Source organism: Rutidosis leptorrhynchoides, chromosome 3 (assembly GCF_046630445.1).
Source record: "Rutidosis leptorrhynchoides isolate AG116_Rl617_1_P2 chromosome 3, CSIRO_AGI_Rlap_v1, whole genome shotgun sequence".
Classification (NCBI taxonomy): domain Eukaryota; kingdom Viridiplantae; phylum Streptophyta; class Magnoliopsida; order Asterales; family Asteraceae; genus Rutidosis; species Rutidosis leptorrhynchoides.
The window spans coordinates 499,473,523-499,496,392 of NC_092335.1; the positions used below are offsets into that span (position 1 = coordinate 499,473,523).

The 22,870-nt window shown below is 33.8% G+C and overlaps 3 protein-coding genes and 1 non-coding gene across 4 annotated transcripts; 3 read left to right on the plus strand and 1 right to left on the minus strand.

The window, feature by feature from the left end:
• The first annotated feature begins 1,182 nt into the window (after positions 1-1,182).
• LOC139901800 (serine/threonine-protein kinase STY17-like) lies at positions 1,183-4,479 on the plus strand. Its single transcript, XM_071884476.1, has 5 exons — positions 1,183-1,323; positions 2,505-2,831; positions 3,140-3,650; positions 4,032-4,174; positions 4,279-4,479. The coding sequence occupies exons 1-5, from the start codon at positions 1,183-1,185 to the stop codon at positions 4,477-4,479; spliced, it is 1,323 nt and encodes a 440-aa protein (XP_071740577.1).
• Positions 4,480-5,139: 660 nt separating this feature from the next.
• On the minus strand, positions 5,140-5,211 carry TRNAD-GUC (transfer RNA aspartic acid (anticodon GUC)). The gene has a single exon. It is a non-coding gene; the product is annotated as a tRNA-Asp (tRNA).
• A 129-nt stretch (positions 5,212-5,340) lies between these two features.
• Positions 5,341-19,042, plus strand: LOC139902885 (NAD(P)H-quinone oxidoreductase subunit U, chloroplastic). The gene is made up of 5 exons (XM_071885554.1): positions 5,341-5,649; positions 6,047-6,108; positions 6,292-6,381; positions 6,474-6,626; positions 18,852-19,042. Exons 1-5 carry the CDS (start codon positions 5,388-5,390, stop codon positions 18,945-18,947), a joined length of 663 nt encoding a protein of 220 aa, XP_071741655.1. The 5' UTR covers positions 5,341-5,387; the 3' UTR covers positions 18,948-19,042.
• Positions 19,043-19,392: 350 nt separating this feature from the next.
• Positions 19,393-20,043, plus strand: LOC139901801 (uncharacterized). Its single transcript, XM_071884477.1, has one exon. The coding sequence runs from the start codon at positions 19,393-19,395 to the stop codon at positions 20,041-20,043; it is 651 nt and encodes a 216-aa protein (XP_071740578.1).
• The last annotated feature ends 2,827 nt before the right edge of the window (positions 20,044-22,870 follow it).

Genomic DNA, 22,870 nt, shown 5'->3' on the forward strand with positions numbered 1-22,870 from the left:
GTCTTACTTCTCGACGAAGTAAAAATCTGTGAAAGTGAGTTATAGTCCCACTTTTAAAATCTAATATTTTTGGGATGAGAATACATGCAGGTTTTATAAATGATTTACAAAATAGACACAAGTACGTGAAACTACATTCTATGGTTGAATTATCGAAATCGAATATGCCCCTTTTTATTAAGTCTGGTAATCTAAGAATTAGGGAACAGACACCCTAATTGACGGGAATCCTAAAGATAGATCTATTGGGCCTAACAAACCCCATCCAAAGTACCGGATGCTTTAGTACTTCGAAATTTATATCATGTCCGAAGGGTGTCCCGGAATGATGGGGATATTCTTATATATGCATCTTGTTAATGTCGGTTACCAGGTGTTCACCATATGAATGATTTTTATCTCTATGTATGGGATGTGTATTGAAATATGAAATCTTGTGGTCTATTGTTACGATTTGATATATATAGGTTAAACCTATAACTCACCAACATTTTTGTTGACGTTTAAAGCATGTTTATTCTCAGGTGAATACTAAGAGCTTCCGCTGTTGCATACTAAAATAAGGACAAGATTTGGAGTCCATGTTTGTATGATATTGTGTAAAAACTGCATTCAAGAAGCTGATTTCGATGTAACATATTTGTATTGTAAACCATTATGTAATGGTCGTGTGTAAACAGGATATTTTAGATTATCATTATTTGATAATCTACGTAAAGCTTTTTAAACCTTTATTTATGAAATAAAGGTTATGGTTTGTTTTAAAAATGAATGCAGTCTTTGAAAAACGTCTCATATAGAGGTCAAAACCTCGCAACGAAATCAATTAATATGGAACGTTTTTAATCAATAAGAACGGGACATTTCAATTTGGCTACCTCATCTTCCCAAGCATAAAAATACTAATGATGTAATTTCGATGTAAAAGAAGATATTGAGATCAAAACTGTGACCTGTTGCTCAAGTATTCGGAGAAACTCACATAAAATGGATAGGCATTGTGAATTAAGATAGGTCCATAGGTTCATGCCAATACTTAAAACAAAACCATCTTATTACTACCTCCGCCCATTGCTGGCTTTTTGAAAGCACCACTTTTGTCCAAACATTAGCTTAAAATCACCAAATCCATGGTTACCTTAATTTCTACATTTTTATGGGATTTCAAGAAACTCACCCATCATGAGTCGACAACAACCTAAGGCCATCACGACAATCAAAAGTTCTCGAAACAGACTTTGCGGTGCATTTGGAGATTGTATGACGAAATCAAGCGTTGCGTCTTCGCCACCTAGTCAGTCTAACAATAGACTCGAGGTTCAGGTAATTTTTAAAACATATGACAGTAATTGATACTTGAATTCTTAGGAAATACTATTAAACTTCAAATGAGTTCAGTGTTGGTTGTAGTATAAAAATAATTATTTGGCAACTTTACCTCATATTTAAAAAATTTTTAATTTTATATTAACACATTTGACCCTTTATGACATGGAAAATAAAGTCATATCATTTTTTTTAATAGCGGTTAGGAGTCCCCAAACACAATGTCGGAACCTACTCATCCGATCATTTTCTTGGTCGAACTATTACAGTCCTACCACCCTCAAGAAGAAAACCCCCACGACAAATCCAAACGGACATCGCGTGTAGTAAAACACCCTCGAGCAATGGCGGTACTTAAGGTATCCCAAAGGTGGTGTCCGCCCACCCTGGATTTTACGGAACAAAAATTTTTACACTAAAAAAAAAATTACTAAAAAATAAGGTTTTTTTTAGTGTTCGTCCTTGCTGACTATAAAAGAATTAAAAAAAAATTTACACTCGCCCCACCTATATCCGAGTTCAAGTTCCGCCGCTGCCCTCGAGTGAGGTTCGAACGCAAGACGTTCGCAACATCTGAAATCCATGTGGGTTGGGGGGGGGGGGGGGGGGGGTAACAACAAACCAAATTTTGCAGTGAGTGCGAGTCGAATCACTCACCTCCCATATGTGAAGTCAAGTCACCACCACTACACCAACTTCTTGTTGTCTGAAGTCATGTCATTGGTTCAAGTTACAGTTCATTAGTGGCATTTTGGTAATTTTGCTTACAGTTTTTTCTTGTATACCTTTCACGCCCCTATACAACGAGGCCCAACCTTTTCCTTGTTAAAGTCATAGATATAATTGTTGTTTAAATGTTTTTTTTTTCTGTTCATACTACCCGAATGACCGAGCATATTTACTTAAATGTGCGGTTTAATCAGGTTATCGACTTATCGTTGACCGCTAAGACCCTATTCTTGGTCCCCTAAATGTGTTGCTAGTAAAATTTGAACTTAAAACCTATTTTTAGGATATTAGGATGCCAACCGCTAGACCTAATGATTTCACTAGGTACTATATATAATGAACTTATATATTGTATAGTATAATTTTCCAAAAGGAGCAAGAGAAGACTTAGTTTAACATTCTAGTTAACACTCATATGTTGGTTTTTGGTTTGTCAAATTCAATTGAAGGTAGAAGAACTGCATAAAGAACTAAAAAAAGAGAAAGAAATGAAGTCTATGTACAAATTGAGGTTGGAAAGAACACAAGATTACCTAAAATATTGTCTACAAGTAGCACAAGACAATGGGTTTTTGGACCTTATTCTTAACAAAAAGGACAACCCTCACGAATCATCATCATCATCATCCTCATCATCATTATCTCCTAGTGCGTCATCTGCCATCATTCAAGCTTCTACAAATCCACAAACTCCACCAACTGTTGATCCGAATATTAATCTTTCAACTCTCATTGAGCAAGCCAAAATAAACGGATGGTACATTGATCCACAAGAGGTAAACTTCATACATATGTTTTAACAAGAAACAGATTACCAAGAAGAGGTGGCAATTTCGACCCATTATATTATAATTGGGTCAAAACACACAGCTAAAATGCGAATGGTTCATAGTGGCAATTTCGACCCATTATTATCACATACTGTTATCAATAATGGGCAAAATCAATTTAACATGTTACCCAACCCACCCATCTTGCCACCTCTAAGAACAACGCATCAAATTTAGCCAATTGGTATCAAATTTGAATTAGATTCACACAATAATCTAACTAGATTGTTTTTATTGTTTTGTATGGTATAAAGATCGAACTACACAATAAAGTAGCTCAAGGAAGCACAGCTGAAATATACAAAGCAACATGGAGAGGTCTAGACGTGGCAGTAAAATGCATATTCCCTGACTTTTTTAAATTAAACGATAACGGAGTCAACTTTTTTGCTCAAGAGGTGGAAACATTATCAAGACAACGTCACACATACGTGTTGCAGCTAATGGGAGCGTGTCTGGACCCACCTAACCACGGTTGGGTTGTTACTGAATACCTAAACATGACATTAAAAGACTGGCTACATGGACCGGGTAAAAGAAGGAAAGAACGGGTCACTCAACTACCTTCTTTTGAGGATAGATTAGCAAAGGCGTTAGAGATTGCTCAAGCGATGCAGTATTTACACGAGCATAAGCCTATGATCTTACATAGGGATTTAAAACCTAGTAACATATTTTTGGATGATGCGTTTCATGTGAGAGTTGCTGATTTTGGGCATGCCCGGTTTTTAAAAGACGAGGAAAAAGCATTTACCGGTGAAACAGGCAAGGCTTCAATTGCTTTTATTTTTTTTTAAGATAACATATCGGATACATTGGACTCAGTTTGCAAGTCAGGGGCGGACCTACTTGGTTAGCACTGGTAGCACGTGCTATCAGCGAAATAAGCCATCTAGTGGTTTTTTTTTTTAAGTTTTTAACAAGTGACACCAATGGTTATGTAATTTCTTTTACTGACACCATTGAAATAAACCATCAAGTGAAAGAAAATTGAGTTTTTAACGAATAACACAAGTGACTACCATTCCTACATCCGCTACTATATGCAACAAATAATTCTTAGTGTGGGACAAAGTGATAGGATCGGGTCGGGTCGGGTCGGGTAGGGTTGAAGCATAAATTCTGATAGATGGATGTTTTTTTAAGGCACGTACGTATATATGGCCCCGGAGGTGATTCGAAGTGAACCATACGATGAGAAATGTGATATTTACAGTTACAGCATCATACTTAACGAGCTTGTAACGGGTCAATATCCATACATTGAAACAGACTATGGTCCCTCCAAGGTACTAAACTACCATGCACTTTAATCCCAACAATTTAACTTTTTTTTTTCTGTTTATGACTGCTGATAGAAAGTTGGCGTACATTTGTGTTTGACAATAAACAGATTGCGTTACAAGTAGGAGAGGGCAAGATAAGGCCAGCACTACCGGAACATGAAGATAATATCGAAGATTTGATTGAACTGATTCAACTCTCATGGGATGAAGACCCTGAATACAGACCATCTTTCGCAACCATCATTCGTGGTTTGAAAATGATATGCGATAGATTAAAAACAGAACCGGGAAGGATTTCAAATTGTTGACCAAAGGGGAAAACAAGATTTGTTGTTTCTTGGTGAATTTTTTTTTTCTCTCTAAATTTTTACCCTTGTACTTTGATCTGTTTTCAAGAACTTGTTAACTTATACACAATGTTAAGAGGTTACTTACAATCAATGTTGTAAAAAACGGTCAAAACGACCATCGTAACGGATTACTTGTGTACCATCGCAACGGATTTAAAAACGATCAACGTTAAAACAACGATCAACAACGGTAAAAACGGTCAAAAATGGGTTTAGACGAGGTCGAGACGAATTTTGACCAACGTTGACTTTTTAATATATATTTTGAAAATAAACAATATTTCAAATTAAAGGCAAATATTTCAAATTAAACATAGATACTTACCTTTAATTTTATATATTTATATTTGAAATATTTATGTTTTGAAATATATAAAAAAAAAGTCATGATGAACATCCGTCTCGATTCCATTTTAACCGTTGCAACGCTCCAAAGTCCTAACTGTTTCGACCCTATCTCGGGTCTTTCACATCTTGCTTACATTACATATAATGTAAAATAAGTTTGTTGACTTTGTTTCCTGGGACCAGTACTCCAGTTTCTTTTTTCGGTGGACTTTAGTATAAAAAAAATAAAATTACTAAGTGGGTAGATATTGCTGAGTAATTAAAAATTTACGCCGTTGCCGGGGATCGAACCCGGGTCACCCGCGTGACAGGCGGGAATACTTACCACTATACTACAACGACTTTGTTGAAACGCAAGCTGTAACATTATACTTAACCTTTAGTTTAATTTAAACGACTGGTGGTTATTGACCTAGCATTATCTCTTTCATCTCAAACCCTTTTTGGATGTACATGAAAGCGCCAAAACAAACACTCAATGAGTCGGTATAATCACAATCATAATTCTTCACCAAAACATGGCCATGGCTGCTACGTCGACGACTACTTCAAGTACCTATTTTTGCCGCCAACATCCGATTGTCGTTGGCACAAATTTGTCCAAAAACTATATTAAGTTCATTAGGAAACCAAATGTTAGTTTACTTGCTAGAAGTTCGCCTGATGACGTGGCTTCATCAACGGCAGTTGAGGGGACGGAAGAGAGTCAGGTTGAAGTACCAAAGGGGCCACCTTCATTGATATCGGCTCTTAATGTCGAAAAAGCTCTTCGTGGAATCGGTACTTTTTTTTTTGTTAGAGTTTTTGTAATTATTGTAACGTACATTTTAAATTTAAATTTCGTTAATTTGACTGGTAATAAAATGTTATGAAATTAAAATTAAATTATAGATTATTTGATTGAAGATAATTTATAGATTTATAGATACTATCAAAATGAAATTGCAAAAGCTATGAATTTCTGGTTCTTAAACTCGTAAACGATTAAGATTTTTCCTATTCAAAAATATGTTGTCAGTGAGGTTTGAAGTTTGAATTTGAGACCTCTCGAATCATTAGACTATTTCGGATAGTTATGAATTTCTGATTCTTGTGAAATATAAATCATTAATGAAGTTTTGAGAAATTAAAAAAACAAAGTTGCAGATGATTGATAAAGTATATTTTTAGAGTGCAGCCATTACAGATGCAGATTACTATGGCATACTAGGATTGAAAAAGGGATGTCCATATGACCAGGTTAGTTAACATCAACGGAGTCAGAAAAAAACTCAAACACGTTCATAATCAAAGTTAATAACTAACATTTGTATATAAAATTACACGAATATTACGTTATACGCACACTCTAAATTTGCAAATTTCTTGTTGGTTTAGTAGATTCAATTGATCCAACTATAATTGGTGTGGTTTGTGTTCCAGGTTAAAGTTGCGTATGATCTAAAGCTTGAAGAGCTAATGAACCAAGGATTGGAACAAGAAGAGCTAACCAAGAAGCTTGATCTTTTAAAGGTATAGTAGTATGTATTAACTGATTAACGTAGATCAACTAACTCTGTTTGATGATTAAAATATCTGTTTATGTTTCTTGCATCCCATTTTAGGAGTCATACACAATCTTGTCGTCGGTTGAAGATAGAAGGCTGTACGATTGGAGCTTGGCAAGAAATGAAAACACAGATCGATATGCTTGGCCATTTGAAGTTGACATTAGTCAAACTCAAACTGTAAATTCACCCGACACTCCTCCACCACAGGTAATCTATAACTTCATGTAAAGTGCTGCAAATAAGTCAAACTTTTATAAAGTGTATAATTGTACGCCCTTGAATTTTATTTTATTTTCTGCATCATTGTCATATGGTCTATATGGTTGCAAACGGAGTTTGCGGCGGCCGTTGCGACGGTTTGGTGACTAGCCTGTCCCGTTTCGCTCAAAACTGTCTAATTATAAGGTCAATGCTAAAAAGTGAGGTCAAAGTCGAGAAAAGCTGGGTCAAAGTCCATAAAGGTCGGTCAAAATTAGGCTTTTTGTCTGCCCTTGTTCTTATTTATACAAAGAGATCAAGCCCATTTAAAAATTGGAAAAACCGACTTACATAGTATAGTATGCGTTAAAGATAAATTAATAAACATGCTATTAATAAATACACTATAAGCTCAAAAAAACAATATATAAATCATATATCATATATCATATATATTATTTAAACTTGTTGGGGTTTGTATATGAAGTTTCATAAAACTATTTAGCATCGGAACCGCGTACAACAATCTTTAAACCTTTCAAAAACTCCCCACCAAGGATCCAATTGCATGTTGTCAAGAAAACTAAATAATAAATAGTGAGTTTAAAGACTACAACATTTGAAGACTTTGAACTTAAGAAGTTATGAATGCTTAGAATGTAGGAGCCAAAGTAGTCTCCCTCTATCGGTAATCCACACGAAAACAAACTCCAATATCAACCGGATGCTAGTCCTTTATAACCCTTGAACACAAGTATAAGAAACAATTCTTTCTTAATTCTTGTTTTAATTCTATCTTGTATTCACAGTAGTCTTTCAAACATGAAAGAAAACTTAGAGGTTGTTAGTAACTAAAGAGAATCATACTTGCATGTGTGTGTTTTCTTACATCTCTTAAAATGTAGTATGTTCTAATATATTTAAAGAAACACACTAACAAGTCATGATAAAAGACAATACTTCATCATTTCACTTTAAACAAGTCATCATGAAAGTAAATGCTTCATCATTTCACTTTAATAATATGACTTCAATAATGTATACTTATACATTATATAATTAACCAGATATAAAGAAGTAAGTAATATACTTGTTACTTACTCACATACATGTTTATATAATTGTATGCATTCTCATACAATTGTAGTATTATCATTTATATTAAATAACAATGTCACAACATGTATAATAAGGTTATAATATTCAAATCATATTATTTCAATTTGACAAAACATTTCGTATAATAATTGTTGCATGCATTCAACAATATATTATACGTATACTTTAGATAAAATCATATTTTATATGTTGGTCTGGAGTTTATAGAATCTCTATTTCAGTCACTCACGGCGTGTCCAATTTTAAACTAATATCCTATATTAATATGTATATATTGAGCGCGCTAACTTAAGACCAATTTTAGTTTATAATAAAACTCATTTTATTTAAAACTTTATACAAGAGTTTGGTTTAAATTTATTAAATTCATAATTTACTAAAATTCATAATTTTAATGTCAATTTTGAGCTTTATGTAAAAACTCTTTTTTATTAAAACTCATTTTATACTTTTATGAAAAACCATTTTCAAAATTATATATAAATTTACCAAACTTTTATTTGTGTTTAATTTGTTAAAAAAAATATTTTCTAGCATGAAAATATCCTATATTCAAACATGCAACATACAAACATAAACACAACAATTAATAGGTGCATAGTCAAGCATTTTCCTAATCGGTTTTCGTGAGCCAAACGAAGGGACCGGGTCAATCTAAGGACATGACAAATATCCATGCTCCATTGTGATGTCTTGAAGCTCCCACTTGCCTAGTCAACATTTGGTGTTGCAAATGGCTCCAAAATTGCTTAGAACTCCTTCTTGAATTTTCTTCATGTCTTGTTACATTTTTATAGATAAAATATACAAGTATACACTAATACTTTTACATCTCAAAAATAAACAAAACATGAAATAAAATTATTACAAACCATTATAAATGAAATAATAATTACAACCCAATCGATTTTTAACACAACCAAACATCACAAAATGGTCTAAAGGCTTTCTATGCACCATGCAACTTAATATATCAACTAGTATATATATAGCAACTTCTACAACCATATATGCATGTAAAAGGAATGGTTGTAGCAAATAAAATAACTAAGTTGCAGTTTAGAAATATACAACTTTTCCTTTTTAGAAGAGAAGTTGTTCATTTCTAATAATAGGAACAAGTTCTTATTGTATATAACACAAGTTTCTTAACACATGCAAAAGCGGCTCTTGATACCACTGTTGGGGTTTGTATATGAAGTTTCATAAAACTATTTAGCAGCGTAATCACGTACAATAATCTTTAAACCTTTCAAAAACTCCCCACCAAGGATCCAATTGCATGTTGTCAAGAAAACTAAATAATAAATAGTGAGTTTAAAGACTACAACCTTTGAAGACTTTGAACTTGAGAAGTTATGAATGCTTAGAATGTAGGAGCCAAAGTAGCCTCCCTCTATCGGTAATCCACACGAAAATAAACTCCAATATTAACCGGATGCTAGTCCTTTATAACCCTTGAACACAAGTATAAGAAACAATTCTTTCTTAATTCTTGTTTTAATTCTATCTTGTATTCACAGTAGTCTTTCAAACATGAAAGAAAACTTAGAGGTTGTTAGTAACTAAAGAGAATCATACTTGCATGTGTGTGTTTTCTTACATCTCTTAAAATGTAGTATGTTCTAGTATATTTAAAGAAACACACTAACAAGTCATGATGAAAGACAATACTTCATCATTTCACTTTAAACAAGTCATCATGAAAGTAAATGCTTCATCATTTCACTTTAATAATATGACTTCAATAATGTATACTTATACATTATATAATTAACAAGATATAAAGAAGTAAGTAATATACTTGTTACTTACTCACATACATGTTTATATAATTGTATGCATTCTCATACAATTGTAGTATTATCATTTATATTAAATAACAATGTCACAACATGTATAATAAGGTTATAATATTCAAATCATATTCAAATATGTAAATGATATTTATTTGCTCATTGTGTGTGACCCTTTAGGTTCATATGTCATTAGTAGTATAGACATAAGTTGTGTCTTGGGCATTAATAACCAACAATCTCCCACTTGCACAAGATTCAACATATGTCAACACAGACAGTGGTAAACGTCTAGCAACATGCCGCTGCCCCTAACAACACATGAAAATGTGTCATTCCGAGCATCCATTGATCTTAAGTTAAAACTTCAAATCATTATATAGGTAAGGTATCAGTTATCCCTTTGTTACTGACATCACGTTGAGCATGAGACATGGATAGTAATCAATCTCATATTTAGCTCATACATTATGTTACTCGATCAAGATTGAAAGTGATAAAACAAACACCATTGAATACATCAATATAGTTTGAGCGTGGCCACACAACTTAATCAATTTAAATCATCGAGGGGCCCATAGATGTCAATCTCTCATCCAGATGAGAGGAACAAATCCCATCTAGACTACACACGTCTCTCATGTGTCTCATATTATACTTAACAATAGCTTTTATGATTGTGTCTCATATTATACTTAACAATAGCTTTTATGATTGCCTGGCTAAAGAACAATGTTTGACTATGTCAAAGTATAACAATCCTCACACTTAAGACCCAATATATATCTACGGTCTAAGGATATAAATATATTACCGTTTTCAAGAATCACTTATGACATCGATCCATGAAGTGATCTTGAAAGTGGGTCATGTCCAATGTTTATTCTTCAATAAACATAGATGAATTTGGTTGCAACTCCCTTGCTCTACTTTCATCTTCATGAAAGTCAACCAACTTATTCACATTAGTCTTAACTCACAACTATTCTCATAGTTGTGATCGACTATGGACGTTTTTGAATAACGGAGTTATTCAAGGATTTAAACATACTAATAAAGAACACAACAATTATTAATGAGTATGATTATCTCCAAATACATCATATCATTTAATATAAATGTTGCATAAATGTTCCAAAATATCATAATACTAAATTACAAATCATTCCAATCATTAACATTACGAAGCCCTATGCACCGAGCATGACCCTCGTGTTTTGATTGTGCCAAAGCCTTTGTAAAAGGATCGGCTAGGTTTTGATCTGTGTGAAATTTGCGAATACAAACATCTCTGTTTCCCACTATGTGACGTATGTAGTGGAATCTCCTAAGGATATGTTTGGTACTGTGATGCGATCTAGGTTCTTTTGCTTGAGCAATAGCACCATTGTTGTCGCAAAATATTTCTATGGGATCTTCTATGCTTGGCATCACCCCTAAATCATCAATGAACTTTTTCATCCACGCAGCCTCTTGTGCTGCCTCCGATGCAGCAATGTATTCAGCTTCTGTAGTAGATTGTGCAACTACTTTCTGCTTAGAACTTTTCCAAGTTATAGCTCCTCCATTCAAGATAAAGACATATCCAGATTTTGATCGTGAATCATCTCTATCAGTTTGGAAGCTAGCATCTGTGTAGCACTTTATAGTAAGATCTTCTTCCACACCACCATAAATCAAGAACATATCTTTAGTCCTTCTCAAGTACTTTAGGATGTTCTTGACAGCCATCCAGTGGCTTTCACCCGGATTTTGTTGGTATCTACTCGTCATGCTCAAAGCATACGATACGTCTGGTCTTGTGCATAACATGGCATACATAATGGATCCAATTGCAGAAGCATATGGAGTTCCATTCATTCGTCTAAGCTCATCATTTGTGCTAGGACTTTGAGACTTGCTCAATATTGTACCATGTGACATTGACAAAAATTCGCGTTTGGAATCTTGCATCTTGAATCTTTTTAGAATCTTTTCAATATATGCACTTTGGCTCAAGCCGATTAGCCGCTTTGATCTATCTCTATGAATTTTTATTCCTAGAATATAAGCAGCATCACCAAGGTCTTTCATTTGAAAACACTTCCCAAGCCAAGACTTTACCTTTTGTAAAGTTGGGATGTTATTTCCAATAAGTAGTATATCATCTACATATAAGATTAAAAATACTACTATGCTCCCACTAGCCCTTTTGTAAACACATGGCTCATCTTCATTTTGGATAAAATCAAACTCTTTTATTTTCTCGTCAAAACGAAGATTCCAGCTTCTAGATGCTTGTTTTAATCCGTAAATGGCTCTTTTAAGCTTACACACTTTATTAGGATACTTAGGATTTACAAAACCTTCTGGTTGTTCCATATAGACATCTTCACTTAAGTGTCCATTAAGGAATGCGGTTTTGACATCCATTTGCCATATCTATAGTCATAATATGCGGCTATGACAATGAGTATTCTAATTGATTTTAGCATGGCTACTGGAGAGAAAGTTTCGCCATAGTCAATACCATGAGTTTGAGTGAAACCTTTCGCCACTAGTCTTGCCTTAAATGTATGTACATTTCCGTCCATATCGGTTTTCTTCTTGAAAATCCATTTGCTCCCAACAGCCTTGCTGTCAGGAGGTAGATCAACTAAGTCCCATACTTCGTTGTCATACATGGATTGCATCTCGTCATTCATGGCTTCATGCCATTTCTTAGATTCAGGATTTAATATAGCATCTTTGTAGTTAGTGGGCTCACTTTGATCCACTAAGAAAATATCGTCATATCTTTGGGGACTATGACGAGGTCTGCTAGATATACGAATGTCTTGTGTTACTTCAGGTTCCTGAGCAACCAATTGTTCAGGTTCTTCAACAATTTATTGATAGCTAGTGCCAACCTCAGGTGTGATATTTTGTGGTTCTTGAATTTTTTCAAGTTCTACATTACTCCCACTTGCTTTATTTAATAGAAACTCCTTTTCTAGAAAAGTAGTGTGTCTAGAAACAAACACTTTGTTATCGGTAGGATTGTAGAAATAATATCCCATAGAATCCTTTGAATATCCCACAAAAATGCATTTGATAGATCTGGGATCAAGTTTGTTGGAAGTTTCTTGTAGAACATGAGCTTCGCAATCCCAAACTTTCAAATAAGATAAATTTGGAACTTTTCCATGCCATAACTCGTATGGTGTCTTATTAACCTTTTTGGTTGGTACCATATTTAATATGCGAGCAGCAGATAATAAGGCATAGGTCCAGAAGGATGGAGGAAGTGAAGTATAATTCATCATAGATCGAACCATATCAAGTAAGGTTCGATTCCTCCTATCAGAAACACCATTATGTTGTGGTGTTCCGGGTGGAGTGCGTTGTGAAATAATTCCACAATTCTTTAGATGATCGTCAAACTCTTGACACAAGTACTCACCTCCTCGATCCGATCGAAGAACCTTTATCGTTTTGCCTAGCTGATTATGAACCTCATTTTGAAACACTTTGAACGTTTCAAATGCCTCATGTTTATGTTTCAATAAGTAAACATAACCAAATCTACTAAAATCATCAGTAAATGTAATGAAGTATCTTTCACCATTTCTTGACATAGTTTTAAAAGAACCGCATACATCGGAATGTATAAGTCCCAAAAGATCCTTTGCTCTTTCTCCGGAACCGGAGAAAGGTGCCTTTGTCATCTTCCCGCTTAAACAAGATTCACATACATCAAATGACTCAGAGTTAGTTGATTTTAAAATTCCATCAGATTGGAGTTTGGTTATGCGTTTCTTGTTTATGTTACCAAGACGACAATGCCATAGATAAGTTTGATTCAAGTCATGCTTGAATCTTTTGGTGTTTATGTTATACATAGAACTATTATTGGATGAATCTTGTATGTCAACTTCATATATTCCATTGTGAGGGCGTGCCTTAAAATAAAAAAAACATCTTTATTGAAAACCGAAATATTACCATTTGGAAAAGCATACGAGTAATCAGATTCATACAATCGTGCAGCTGAAATAATGTTCCTAGTTAAACAAGGTACATAATAACAATTATTTAATATTAAATACAAGCCATTTGGTAATAATAGTTCATAAATGCCTATTGCTACGACCGCAACATGTGCTCCGTTGCCAACATGCAATACCAAATCGCCTGGTTTCAGCTTCTTAATCTTTCTTAGTCCCTGCACATTATTACAAATGTGAGTTCCACAACCAGTATCAAATACCCATGAATTACTAGAGAAAGCAAATAGTTCTATCATATAGATACCTGAGGTGCTAGCATTGCTAGCCTTTGTCTTTTTCAGCTATGCAAGGTAAGTCGGGCAGTTTCGCTTCCAATGACCAATTTCTCCACAATGGAAACAAGTGGCATCTTTGGCAGGTTTTTCTTTCTTCTTGACAGAATCCTTTGGGACAAAATTTTTGCCTTTGTAGTTGCCTTGACTCTTAGGTTTGCCTTTACCTTTGCCTTTGGCTTCTGGCTTCTTGATTTTTCCTTCCCGAATCATGAGGACTTCAGAGGTTTTGGATGGAATATTCTTCTCGGCAGTCTTAAGCATTAAATGCAACTCCGAGATAGATTTCTCCCAATTGTTCATATTGTAGTTCAAGACGAACTGATCATATGACTTTGGTAGTGAGTTGAGGATTAAGTCTATTGCCAACTCAGGACCAATGGAAGTTCCAAGCCTCTCAAGTTGATCTATGTAGCTCTTCATTTTCAGAATATAAGAGCTTACAGATGTCCCCTCTGCCATCTTGCATGCGTGTAACGCTCTAACAGTTTCAAAGCGTTGTTGCCTAGCTTGTTGTTGGAACATTTCCTTTAGCTGCTTAAGCATCTCAAAGGCATCATGATGTTCCAGGTCCTTTTGCAAGTCTGGAATCATGGTGGCTAACATGAGGCATGCTACCTCTGTGGAGTCATCCGTGTGCTTAGTCCAAGCATCTCGGATGCTCTTTGTGGCATTAGCAGGGGGTTCCTCGGGAACGGGTCCATCAAGTATATACGACTTCTTTTCGACTTTGAGAACAATTCTCAAATTACGATACCAGTCTAAGAAGTTCGTATCATTGAGTTTTTCCTTCTCTAAGACAGATCATAGAGAAAGGTGGTGAACGGGTGTAGTTGCATTGGGTGACATCTACAAAATTAACAAAGTTCTTTTAGTATTTTAATATTTGATCCTTTAATAATTAATTACCCTAACTTTCTTATGAAAAATTAATTTGTTAAAGGCTAGAATCCAAGTTCCATTTAACCTTGAGTGGTTGGCTGATGCTCTCTCCACTAAGTTTAAATCAACAAGATAGGTAGCGATTACCAATTGTAAGTCCAATACAATTTCTATATCTTAATGGGATCCTTAACAACAATTGTCAACTGGTATGTTTAATCTCATCTATGCCTTGGGCCTCTTGTGTTTGGCTGATGCTCTCTCCACAAGAAGCACCAATTAAGTTGTCCTATTTAAAAACTATGATGTTCGGCCCAAGACTGTCATGGGAATCGCGAAACACCATCTCGGTAATCATAAGACGACCGTGGTGGTTGGTTGATGCTCTCTCCACAACGACGTACAAATGACAAGCGAGTGTCTTAAAAAGGATGGCATAAACTTACATTTTAAAAGGAATTTTGTGTTTTGTATTATTTCAATTTGACAAAACATTTCGTATAATAATTGTTGCATTCATTCAACAATATATTATACGTATACTTTAGATAAAATCATATTTTATATGTTGGTCTGGAGTTTATAGAATCTCTATTTTAGTCACTCACGGCGTGTCCAATTTTAAACTAATATCCTATATTAATATGTATATATTGAGCGCGCTAACTTAAGACCAATTTTAGTTTATAATAAAACTCATTTTATTTAAAACTTTATACAAGAGTTTGGTTTAAATTTATTAAATTCATAATTTACTAAAATTCATAATTTTAATGTCAATTTTGAGCTTTATGTAAAAACTCTTTTTTATTAAAACTCATTTTATACTTTTATGAAAAACCATTTTCAAAATTATATATAAATTTACCAAACTTTTATTTGTGTTTAATTTGTTAAAAAATATATTTTCTAGCATGAAAATATCCTATATTCAAACATGCAACATACAAACATAAACACAACAATTAATAGGTGCATAGTCAAGCTTTTTTCTAATCGGTTTTCGTGAGCCAAACGAAGGGACCGGGTCAATCTAAGGACATGACAAATATCCATGCTCCATTGTGATGTCTTGAAGCTCCCACTTGCCTAGTCAACATTTGGTGTTGCAAATGGCTCCAAAATTGTTTAGAACTCCTTCTTGAATTTTCTTCATGTCTTGTTACATTTTTATAGATAAAATATACAAGTATACACTAATACTTTTACATCTCAAAAATAAAGAAAACATGAAATAAAATTATTACAAACCATTATAAATGAAATAATAATTACAACCCAATCGATTTTTAACACAACCAAACATCACAAAATGGTCTAAAGGCTTTCTATGCACCATGCAACTTAATATATCAACTAGTATATATATATATATATATATATATATATATATATATATATATATATATATATATATATATATATATATATATATATATATATATATATATATATATATATGTAGCAACTTCTACAACCATACATGCATGTAAAAGGAATGGTTGTAGCAAATAAAATAAGTAAGTTGCAGTTTAGAAATATACAACTTTTCCTTTTTAGAAGAGAAGTTGTTCATTTCTAATAATAGGAACAAGTTCTTATTGTATATAACACAAGTTTCTTAACACATGCAAAAACGGCTCTTGATACCACTGTTGGGGTTTGTATATGAAGTTTCATAAAACTATTTAGCAGCGGAAGCACGTACAACAATCTTTAAACCTTTCAAAAACTCTCCACCAAGGATCCAATTGCATGTTGTCAAGAAAACTAAATAATAAATAGTGAGTTTAAAGACTACAACCTTTGAAGACTTTGAACTTGAGAAGTTATGAATGCTTAGAATGTAGGAGCCAAAGTAGCCTCCCTCTATCGGTAATCCACACGAAAATAAACTCCAATATTAACCGGATGCTAGTCCTTTATAACCCTTGAACACAAGTATAAGAAACAATTCTTTCTTAATTCTTGTTTTAATTCTATCTTGTATTCACAGTAGTCTTTCAAACATGAAAGGAAACTTAGAGGTTGTTAGTAACTAAAGAGAATCATACTTGCATGTGTGTGTTTTCTTACATCTCTTAAAATGTAGTATGTTCTAATATATTTAAAGAAACACACTAACAAGTCATGATGAAAGACAATACTTCATCATTTCACTTTAAACAAGTCATCATGAAAGTAAATGCTTCATCATTTCACTTTAATAATATGACTTCAATAATGTATACTTATACATTATATAATTAACAAGATATAAAGAAGTAAGTAATATACTTGTTACTTACTCACATACATGTTTATATAATTGTATGCATTCTCATACAATTGTAGTATTATCATTTATATTAAATAACAATGTCACAACATGTATAATAAGGTTATAATATTCAAATCATATTCAAATATGTAAATGATATTTATTTGCTCATTGTGTGTGACCCTTTAGGTTCATATGTCATTAGTAGTATAGACATAAGTTGTGTCTTGGGCATTAATAACCAACAAAACTAACATCACATCATCTTATATGTAAATCTTTTATGTTTGAAATAACCATATTTAATATATTTACCAATATAACTAATAGATAAAATTTGTCTTATTTGTTATGAATAGTACTATTTAGTTTTTCACTTTTCACAAACATAACCCCCTAACTTCCATTAAAATACAAATCGAACCCCCCACTTTATACCTAACCCCCTAACTTTCATTAAAATACAAATCGAACCCCCCACTTTATACTTATATTCTAAATTATTATTTATCCCATCACTAACACCAAAAATACTGAATAATAACACCCACCACGCTTTACCGACTTGTACACTGCGCTCAAATAGTAGGACCCACATAGGCCACTACTGTGCTACATTTTTTTTTGTCTCCAACGATAAAAGAAGCAATTTTCTTAAAAGGAACAACCCTTCAATGCTACCAAAAGATGTCGAAAAACATTCTTTTTTACAAAATAGATCAACTAACTTTAACGCTAAAAGAAGCAACTTTCACAAAAGGAACAACCCTTCAATGTTAGATGTCGAAAAAAATTCCTTTTTACAAAATAGATCAAGACTTTTTTTTTTAACTCGCATTCAAAACGGAGCCCCCGGCGCGAAGCGAGGGCTCCACAACTAGTTTATATCTAAAAGTCAACATTGGTCAACGTCCGTCTCGATCATGTTTTGATCCGACTCGACTTTTCAAGGTCCTGACCCCGATTCGGCTCCGTCTCGCATCTTTTTTTACCTTAGGTCTATGAATGTGTAAAACATCTTAGTTCGAGTGTACACCACTTTGTATCAAGTATTTTACATTGTGACGCTACAATATCAAGCAACCGATGTATGAATACATAAGAATGTGTATGAATGTAGATAGAATTTCCTTTGAATGTGTTCTCTGATAAGTGTAATTGTATTGAAAACCTTACAATGAGTAACTAGGGATGGTATCGGGCCGGGTTTGAGTTGGATTTAGGTAATCCCATACTCGAACCCGATTTAAAAAACCGTCCAAACCCGGACCCTGACCTGCGGGGGTCCCCATTTAGTTACTAACTAGCGGGTAAACGGGTTTCGGCACGGGTATCTAGCTCCCTATTTACTTACAAACTATCGGGTAAATGGGTTTTTCACGAGTATTTGAGTCTTTTTTCGGGTATACTGGCCGGGTATACGGGCTCAAGTCTTTTTTCGGATATATGGGCCGGGTAATCGGTTTGTGTCTAAAACCATTTCCGGACCCGGATCCGCAAAAAAATTAAAAACCATCCCCGTTTACGACCCTATTACCATTTACCCAGCCCGAACCTGACCAAAAAATATCGGGTTTTCCATCCGATGCGTGTTTTTTTCTCCATCCCTACCTCCTTAGACTTTTATAACACAAGTCATATGTTGAATTACTTAGCCCTAAACATCTTAGTATTGATATATCAAATAACCAAATAGAATTCGTTACATGTATCTAAGTCCTGACACATTGTATTTCTGCTAGTGAACTGTTCTCATCCTCAAATCTGTTTATTCTTGCTAAATCTTCGGTCGATACAATAATTTTATATAAATCTATTCGGATTTCGTATCGAATCCAGAGTATATATAACTTGTTGTATATATATTCGTGTTACAGGAGCCTGAATATGTGGAGCCAACGAGATTAGTAGGATATTTTCTTCTCACTTGGATAATATTATCCGTAACATTGTCTGTTGCTTTTAATCGCTAGGTTGCTGTTCCATCAAATCAAATTATTGTGTATTTTGGAAGAATTTGTAACACCAAAATCAACTAATAAGCAACATGCACTCTTAATTATGAAAAGCGTTTCTCCAACTTTATCTGTTTGACAATTTTAATCCGCAAAATATGGTCATATTACTTAAGCATCTGTTTTAAGTATTTTCTTATACGAAAAAAGTAGATTAATTTATTTAGACTCATGTTTTATTAATCACTGGTTAAAAAGGTTTTCAGCCAACTGGTACATAAGTGTTGGGCCCATGGTTTATGGGCTTAATGGACTCATGTTTTATGTGGGCTAAAACTAGGCTGATTCTGATTATAAACTTTCGGATGCCTCCGGAAGAATAAACCATCTCTAGAGAAGACATTGTGCATGAAGGGCTCCTTACAAGTTATGTCAGAGATGTGATTGTCTATTCTTCTTGGAAATGGCCTACTTCATGAGATATAAAATATCCTGCTCTATCAAAGTTGCACAGGATGAGGTTCTTTGGGTGGATATTAATAATGAGGTTCGCAAGTTCTCAGTTCAGAACGTTTGGGATTCTATAAGACCGAGAGCGATCGCTGTTTCATGGTTTCGAGTGGTTTGGTTCTCTCAATGTATGCCTCGGCATGCGTTTCTTGTGTGGCTCCTAATGGGGGAGCGATTGAAAACACAAGATAAACTGAGTAGGTGGGAATTATATAATGGGGTCAAATTGTCATGTCCTTTATTTAACGGCGGTCCTGATTCGCGTAGTCACTTATTCTTCGAGTGTTCTTATGCTAGTCAGGTTTGGTCTAGAGCATCAGGTTTGACGATCATGCCTATGACAAACTCTTGGCGAATTGTGTGTTCTTGGTTATCTCATTCAGCTACCCGTAATTCGGTAAATATTGTGGTCGCGAAGCTAATGTTTGGAGCGGTGGTTTACTTCATATGGCAGGAAAGGAACAATAGAATTTTCAAAAAATCGCATGAGACGGAAGTGAAGCTTTTTGATGATATATTTGGAACGGTCCGCTTAAAACTCCTATCGTTAAAATTCAAAGAGTCATCCTATGTGGAGCGAATGAAGCGCACTTGGCACCTTTAGTGATGGTGTAGTCGTATTTCTTTTTGGTTTGCTAGTTGGATGTAATTTGTTCGTCTAGCTTTGGTCGTTTAGTAGCTTCAAGGTTTTCTTGTTGCTCCTGTTCTTCGTTGTAATCATTCTTTTTATTATTTATTAATAATATTCGCCGGGGTTAACCCTTTACAAAAAAAAAAAAAAAAAAAAATTCGGATGAGATTTTTACTGTCCAGACTATCCGGATTGTTGAATATACGCGACTAGTGAGATTTAAATAATGTTCAACCATTTCTCCGGTCTCTTCAAAATACGCTACTGGTGAGATTTGAACTTTAGATTTTTTGTGACGATATAAGTACCATGACCACTATATATGACGTTTTGATTCTAATTCTAATATAAACAAATAATTGAGAAGCCGATTGATTCAAAGTAAGATAGTGACTAACGAGTATATCACAATCTTTTGTTCAATTAATATCTACTTTACGCCCAAGTTTCGGCTTACAATTTAAGTCATCAATTATTAGTTATTACGGAGTAATTATTAATTGATTTATTTTTTTTAATAAAACAAAAACATAGTTTTCGATCTTTTTATGTTCAAACGTAAGACATCAATATATAAATATTACTATCGTCGTGACATTCACTTTAACATTGAAAAATAAATAACTAAATCAAATCAAATCAATAAAGTAAAAGAATTATTACAAATTGAATAGAATCCAAAAAATCCAAGATTTGTTACTAAGGATATAAAATCGAGAAAATTATTACAAGTAACATCTCAACTGCTACCATAAGACCAGTAATTTGGTACTATTCTTTATGATAAAACCAAAATCTAAGTTGTCACGTCATCATTTAAGTATAGTGAAATAAAATCAAAAACCTAACTCGACCAGAATAATTATAATTACATTTATAATTATAATTATACTACTCCGTATATTTATATTGTGATTATAACTAGTTTTCGAACCCTCGCTTCGCGTCCGGAGTTTGATTTTTAATGTATTTTATTGTGTTTAGTTACGGAGGATGCGAGTGAAAAATTAACGTATATGAAAACTACAATATTTAGCGTTTTTTTAAAAAGTGTCCGTTTTGCGTATAGTTAGTGACATTGTGTTCGTAAAATTATTTCGAGTTTAACGATGATTTCGGGAAAAATTTAACTCATTGCGAGCGAGAAGATATGACCCGTTGAATATTTGAGTGGAGTTTATTTAAGATATTTTATAAAAATTTTGATTTGACGCTTTAACCCCCTGTTTTGGGGGGCCGATTTTAATTTTTGAACAAAGTGCGCCGGGGGGGGGGGGGGGGGGGGATATGTGGTGTTAGTTAAAAGAATGAAAAGGAAAAAGTGAAAAGACGAAAACGCCCCTGATACTATTCATCATTTTTGTCTAATAAATAGTATAGTAATATATATATATATATATATATATATATATATATATATATATATATATATATATATATATATATATATATATATATATATATATATGAGACAAAATTGCTGAAATAGTCCCTGTGGTTTGTATCAAAATGCTGATTTAGTCCCTGTGGTTATTTTTTGACGGGTTTCATCCTCGTGGTATGTAAATGATGCTGATTTAATCCCTATTTCTGACGGACGTCTAATTTGGCCGTTAAATCTGATCATGTGAGATGCACGTGATGGGTAAAATTGGTATTCAACTTTTAACTATTCCTTTTACCTGCTAGTCAGGTCAATAACCCATATACATTAGAAGTCTTTATCCATATTCATTTCAAAAACCCAGATACATTACAAGTGCTTTCACGTGCTAGTTAACTTTTAACAAATTTCTATCCATATACAAATTCCCAAACACAAAGTTGATAATCAAAACCCAGAGACATTAAAAATATTTATCCTGCTATTAAACGCACAATCCAAACCTAATAAACGCAGATTCACTTTCAGATGCGGTTAGGGTTTTTTATTCCAAGTAGCGGAGAGCGGTGGTTTCAAGCTTCGTTTGCTAGTGGTGGTTGTCGGCGGAGGTAACAACATCAGAGTTAGTTCCAGTGACTATAAAGGGGTTTCCACAAAAAAGCTAAGAAACCACCAAATCGAAGCGTGAAAACCAGATCTGGATCCACAATGTCATCGACGATGAAAATAACGACGGAGGAAGCAATTTAACACATTTGGAACTTCGGTTCATTGGGTATGTATTTGATGGTGGTCGATGGCCAATTCTCGTTCTTAGTGATGAACGGTGCTTATCGGAAACATGTGAAGGGTTGCTGAAAAAAGGGGTTTTATGTGATTTGCTTGCCATCGTGTTCCAGAACCACAATTTGTTTATGAATCTATTTCTTGTTGTTAATTATTATTTTTTTAGTTTTTGTTTTAGAGATATTAGGTAAGAATAATTGAAGTAAAGTGATGGTGGTTGACTTTGTTTGGAAGGACGATTAGATTCTGATGAACTTTGTTTGTAACATGAACTTTTTGTTGTTGTTTGGATGGAAGGTTGTACTAAGATACTTGATATGTCTAAGTGATGGTAAAAGATGAATATTGTATACCCTTTTTCCAGATTAAGAATTTGTGAGTTAAACATAATTAAAGATCTGGCGATATTGTAATGGGATATGTAAACACGGAAAAAACATAATCGAATACCATGATTTCTTTTTTGAATTTTGGGTTTCTAATTTTAAGTTTTGAGGTTATGATTTTTTAGTGGGTTCACCAGGATGATGATGATTTTTTAATCTTTAATTTATTGTTTGATTTATATTTAGCTTTAACAAAATTTTGAGGATGTAGATGGATTTTAATTTGGGGGGATATTATGGTATG

Bases quoted from the DNA above. Each gene is read 5' to 3' on its own strand.
- LOC139901800 (XM_071884476.1), top strand. From the start codon at position 1,183: ATGAGTCGACAACAACCTAAGGCCATCACGACAATCAAAAGTTCTCGA. The intron at 2,832-3,139 runs GTAAACTTCATA...TATGGTATAAAG, and splicing joins GGTACATTGATCCACAAGAG to ATCGAACTACACAATAAAGT. The intron at 4,175-4,278 runs GTACTAAACTAC...GACAATAAACAG, and splicing joins CAGACTATGGTCCCTCCAAG to ATTGCGTTACAAGTAGGAGA.
- LOC139901801 (XM_071884477.1), top strand. From the start codon at position 19,393: ATGGCCTACTTCATGAGATATAAAATATCCTGCTCTATCAAAGTTGCA.
- LOC139902885 (XM_071885554.1), top strand. From the start codon at position 5,388: ATGGCCATGGCTGCTACGTCGACGACTACTTCAAGTACCTATTTTTGC. The intron at 6,109-6,291 runs GTTAGTTAACAT...TTTGTGTTCCAG, and splicing joins AGGGATGTCCATATGACCAG to GTTAAAGTTGCGTATGATCT. The intron at 6,627-18,851 runs GTAATCTATAAC...TTCGTGTTACAG, and splicing joins CCGACACTCCTCCACCACAG to GAGCCTGAATATGTGGAGCC.